This window comes from Mercurialis annua, linkage group LG3, assembly GCF_937616625.2.
Source record: "Mercurialis annua linkage group LG3, ddMerAnnu1.2, whole genome shotgun sequence".
Taxonomy (NCBI): Eukaryota; Viridiplantae; Streptophyta; class Magnoliopsida; order Malpighiales; family Euphorbiaceae; genus Mercurialis; species Mercurialis annua.
In genome coordinates, this window is record NC_065572.1 from 70,516,601 (window position 1) to 70,522,712 (window position 6,112).

The 6,112-nt window shown below is 30.7% G+C and overlaps 1 protein-coding gene across 1 annotated transcript; it reads left to right on the forward strand.

Annotated features, from left to right (window-relative positions):
- Window positions 1-244: 244 nt before the first annotated feature.
- LOC126672939 (uncharacterized) lies at window positions 245-4,395 on the forward strand. Its single transcript, XM_056105100.1, has 9 exons — window positions 245-334; window positions 410-520; window positions 1,419-2,690; window positions 2,734-2,994; window positions 3,103-3,378; window positions 3,464-3,556; window positions 3,648-3,761; window positions 3,850-4,158; window positions 4,256-4,395. The coding sequence occupies exons 3-9, from the start codon at window positions 1,422-1,424 to the stop codon at window positions 4,265-4,267; spliced, it is 2,334 nt and encodes a 777-aa protein (XP_055961075.1). The 5' UTR covers window positions 245-334; window positions 410-520; window positions 1,419-1,421; the 3' UTR covers window positions 4,268-4,395.
- The last annotated feature ends 1,717 nt before the right edge of the window (window positions 4,396-6,112 follow it).

Consider the following 6,112-nt stretch of genomic DNA (forward strand, 5'->3'; position numbering starts at 1 on the left):
ACTTCTGAAAAAATTGTCCCCAATTCTTCTATTACAACATTATAGGGGACCAATTTGACTATTTACTATGAAATTAAAACCTAATTAGAATAGGGGACCAAATTGACTATTTATTATGGAATGAAAACCTAAATAGAATAGGGGACCAAATTGCTAAACTATCCAATTAACTCAAAAAAGCGGCAATTTTAGAAAAAAGGAAAAAAAAATTGGCGGTATTTTAGTTTGGTGCAAACTAGTTAAACATCGTGCTTTTTAGTCTATACAAGTGATTCTCTAGGGCAAACTCTCATTGTGCAACACCAATTTTCAGAATTTTCTTATCAAATTCACGGTACGTTTGGTTTTACAATTGTATTAAACATGCTTCTATAACTCTTTAGAACTCAATTTCAATGCTTTTTTGTAGAAGACAAAATTGGATTAAGCATTTGATTTGGATAATTAGTTCTATTTAAAGAGTACAATTGGATTTGGAAATCACTTTTTTGCGAAAAGAACATTGTGGGTCATCATCATTGTAAGTTTACTTTTGCCCTAATTGATTTTTTTTCTTTTCCTTTTGGGTTTTAGTTATTCAATCATAATTGATCATGCTTGAAATAAGTAAATTGAAATTGGATTGGTGATTAAGCTTTTATTGCTGTAGCAGAATAGGGGCAATTAGCAATCTTTAATTGCTAGTCCATTTTAGGGCAATCTTTATATCGCAGACATTTTATAATGGATCCATATAGCTACCTTTTGTTTCAGAATTATTGGTGGGTGGGTCTCTACTATTTCTACTGCTCTTTCATGAAAAAATCAATCGTAACAATATTTAAAATTCAAGCGATTAATAAATAAAAAGTACTATGATATATGACTGAACTTTTCATTAATACAACAAATTAGAATCTTAAATTTGCTATAAAATTCTACAGTTGAATTGTATTTCTAATTATGCATCAGAATTAGAAATCCAATTCTGCTGTAGAACAGAATTGGAAATCAGAATTGGATTTCCAATTCTGTTCTATAGCAGAATTGGATTTCCAATTCTGCAGCAGAATTAGAAATCAGAATTCCAATTCTGCTGCAGAATTGGATTTCCAATTTTTAATTCTGCTGCAGAATTGAAAATCCAATTCTGCAGAATTGAAAATCCAATTCTGCAGAACTGACAAGCCAATTCAGCAACCGAAACAGTTACATTATCTATTTTATGTTACTGCAGAATTAAAAAATTTATTTTAGTTGGTTAAAAAGTATGATTTGGAGAGCCAATAAGTTAGGTAATTATATTGAATTTATGTCTAGAAGTATATAATGATGATTGTCTTTATCCTTTTTTTTATAAAAATTAATAATATGAATATTTTTTATTTTGCCAATCAATGTGATTTTGAAATAGTTCTAACTTGGGTTTAATTACATAGCCTATGGCTCCAGAAAAATGTTGGATGGAGATTGATAACCGTACAGATCCAATCTATATTCGAGGAGTGGATGATTTTTTATTTTATGCATTTAATCATGCTTCTAATGAAAAAGTTATTCGATGTCCATGTATAAAGTGCAGAAATGTCAACTATAGGGAGAATTATGAAGTTAGGTATCACTTGTTAAAGTATGGAATTGTTAAAACTTATACTCAGTGGTATTTACATGGCGAGTCCTCAAATGAAGCCACAGATATCAATGATGAGCCAAATCTAAACGATGATTCTTTCTTTGATGATGAGATGATTAGATTGGTAGAAGATATTCATGTTCCTTCTAACCTCAACAATAATGGAGAACATGGTTCCAATTCTTCAAGTTCTAATAGAGTAGCTAATGAAGAAGAGCCTGAAAGATATGCTGCAAATTTTTACAATTTGCTAAGGGAAGCGAAAAAGAAGTTGCATTCAGAATGTGAGCTATCGATATTGGCGGTTGTAGTTAAGTTGCTTCATTTAAAGAGTTTTCATAGATGGACTAACAAATCTTTCGATGAGTTAGTTAAGTTATTGAGGGAGATTATTCCTAATGCAAAACAGACTATACCAGAGTCGTACATTAGTGCTCGCAAATACATTAGTGCTCTAGGCCTTAATTATGAGAAGTATGATGTTTGCTTGAATCATTGTACCTTATATTGGGGATCATTTTCTAATGCAACTTCTTGTGGAGTATGCGGATTATCAAGATGGAAGTCATCTGAAGGGGGAGATAACAGTAAACGAATCCCGCATAAAGTGCTTAGGTATTTTCCTTTAAAACCTAGACTGCAGAGATTATTTATGTCTAGTCAGATTGCCTCAAATATGTCTTGGCATAAAAATAAACGGTATGATGATGGTGACAAGGAGATAATGCGACATCCATCAGATAGCCTTGCTTGGAAAAATTTTGATGAGTTACACAGGTCATTTGCAAGTGATGCTCGTAATGTAAGGTTAGGTTTAGCTACCGACGGTTTTCAGCCTTTTGGGAATTTGAGCTCTCAACATAGCATTTGGCCTGTTATCGTAATACCTTATAATTTGCCTCCTTGGATGTGTTTGAAGCAATCTAATATGATCATGTCAATGATCATACCCGGACCACATAGTCCGGGAATGGGAATAGATATCTTTCTACAACCTTTAATATCTGAGCTTAAGGAATTATGGGAGGTTGGTGTAGACACTTATGACGCACATAGCAAGAAAAATTTCAAATTACATGCAGCAATCATGTGGACCATTAATGATTTTCCAGCATATGCAGACTTATCAGGGTGGTCAACTAAAGGTTACAAAGCTTGTTAGAGGATTATATAAAGGTGTTGATTTGGACAAACTTACAAATGACAAAAAGGACAAGTTAACTGTTTTCATACCTCCTGGAAAATACTTTTCTCCAATTGGTAAGCATGAAAGAAAATTAGCTTCATGGTTGGGTTATTGTGCTAGATCTGTTGGGCCGCCAATTGAGTCATGGAGAAATATTGAAAAGACTAAGGGGCTTTTATTATTTAAAATGGTGAAGGTACAAAATTCTAAACTTGCTAATTATTTTATTTTTCTTTTATTTATCATTCTTAATGTGTATAGTAGCAGTATTAATTGATATCATATTTTTAATTAATTTTTGCAGGACTATTTTGATGTTAGTCCTGAAAGCCCTGCAAAATGGAAGAAACTTGAAGAAAAAGGTGATGTGAGACCTGACACACCAGAAATGAAGCAAGCAAAATTTGAAATGTATTGCTTTTATAAAATGGGAATATTATACCGCAAGTGGAAGCATAAGCTACATGTGAAGTACATGATGTATACGAACGACGAGGATCGACTGAAAAATGTTCCTCAAGGGCTGTCTTCTGGTGGGTGGAAGTCCATGTTTGACGTGTTTCGTCAACAAGAATTTCTGGTAATTTATTAAATTATTGAATATTTCATATGCATTGTTTATACAAATTTACTCTATATAAATTTTCGTTTGTAATTGTACGTAGGAAACAAGTAAAAAGAATTCATTTAATCGTTCTAGACAAAGGATTGTAGCATCTACTGGTCCAACTCCTTTTGTTCAAGTTGAGTATGATATGGTAAGTATAAAATAATTAATATAATAACTATAAGAGAATTTTTTATCCTTACATATAAATTATTTATTTAGTATTGTCATTAAAATTATAGATGGATGAAGAAATTGGTGTACCACCTATTTCTGAAGTTTGGATGGCTACACATACATTTGTGAATGAAAATGGTGCACAAGATTTTCATGATCCAGAGTCATCAAGGATATATGTATGTTATTCATTACAACTTATTAGATTTTTATGATTGGTATCTATTGTTTACTATTTAATAATTAATGTTAATTTTATTTTTGCAGGAAGAAATGCAAAGAATTGAAAACCAGCCAAGAAATGATGATGAACCGGTTCCTAATCCGGATGACGTCTTAGAGGAGGTGTGCGGAACAAAATCGGGTTATGTTCGTGGTAGAGGTTTAGGGTACAAAGCACGTAAAAAAGGTATGGCTATAGCAACTGCTAGTAATGATGAGGTTGTAGAATTGAGGCGTTGCGTAGCAGAAATGACTACTCGTATACAGTTGCAAGAACAACTCCATAAAGAATTCTTGGAAAGACTCGATAGCATGCATAATGGTTTCCAATTTTCAAATAGTCAAGTTGATTCAGTAAGTTACTAATAAATATGTCTAGTATTTTTTTATATTTGAATTTTTGTTATGTTATGTTTTAATATTATTCATTTAATTTGTATTTAATTTGTAGGATAAAGCGTGATTGGATCAAGACATATGGTCAATTTGGTTAAAGACAGTGTAAAAGTTAACTACACTTCATTCTTATTGTTTATTGTTTTAGTACAACTACTTTTTCATTTGAATACATTTTAGTTTGTTTTTTTATATTAGAACCAATGACAATGAATATTTGTTTTATATTTCAATTTTTAAATGGTATAATATTATTAAATATTTAGATGTTTTTATTTTTACTATTATTTTTTATTATGTTTTAATTAAATAATTATAAAATTATCTGATATACAAATTAGTATCATATAAAAAATTAAAACTGTCGATATTTAATTGGGATGAAATTTGTCCCTGGCAGATGGGATGAAAGTCGTCCCTGTTAATTAGGGACGAAAACCATTCCCTTAAATGGGGACAAATGTCGTCCTTATTAATTAGGGATGAAAGTCGTCCTTATAAATTGGGGACAAAAATTGTCCCTATTAAATGAGGACGATAATGGTCCCTATTTAAGGGGATGATTTTCGTCCCTAAATTTAGGGACAATAATTGTCCCTATAATGGGGACAACTTTTTTTTTTGGTCCCCAAAGGAGTAGGGGACGGAGGCAATAGGGACAAATTCAGGGGACCAATTTAATTGTCCCCTAAAGAATAGAGGACCATTTTTTAAAGATAAGAGGACCATTTTTTTAGTCCCCTTACATTCCTTTTTTTGTAGTGTGCACTCGTCTATGTGTTGGTCACTGCATGCATAAATGATAGTATAAAACAAGTTCCAAAAGATTAAAATATATAAAATAGACAGCCATGTGATGCTCTCTCTTGCTTGTACTACATTGTCTATTATATCGATCAATTTCTTCATATACAATCTTTCTTTTTCAAGTTGATACATAGTTGATCATGGGAGAAAGTTTTTTTTATTTATGAAATTTATATATAATGCTCCTTGAAATACTAGTTTAAATATATATCTACCTCAATTACAATTAATTTATAAAATTGTATGCATAATTAAAGAAGTGTTGATTGATTGTCTCCTATTGTGACTAAATATATATGCGGATTTAGATGCAATAGTTATCTAATTTGGAATTGTTCCAATAATATACTCCCTCTGTCTCATTCTAATTGAGAAAATTTCAATTGCACATTATTTAAGAAATTTTAGTAACATTACTTTTATATCCTTATATTACATTAAATGCATCACAACTTTTCAAAAATATACTTTCTAAATGCATTAATTGAAGAGGGTATAAAGAGAAAAATAGTGTGAAAAGTACTTTATAAATAGAAAGTGTCAATTAGAATGGGACACCCAAAAAGGAAATAGTGTTCAATTAGGAGGGAGTATATAAATGACATTGATTCAAATATTTATAAAACTGAAATAAATTTTCAAATCAAATATAATTTTAATTATTTTTTACTCTTTTCAGTATTATATTCTTTTTCAATATCGTCTTATTCCCATTCCTATCATTTTTTTATACCTCCCTTTAATAATTAGTTCTCCATGGAATAGTGACACAATTGAAAATAAAGAAGTAGGTGTCTAACAAAATTTAATGATAATTGTAATGTTACCGACGTAGTTTATTTGTTATTTTGTTGTAGTTAAAATAAACTCAATTTGGATATAGTTTAATATTTATTTTATTTTTGTTCATAAATATAGTTTAGTAGGCCAAAAACAAGTATATAAATGAGATAGTTGAGCTATAAACATAACACGCCCACGTCTGTGTGTTTGAGATAATGATTCCTTGGATCTCATTTCCCAAACTAAAGTGCAGACAGGATCAAAGCAAACTTTAGATAAAGCTATTATATATTACAAACTGGCTGATTAGATGGTTGGCAAA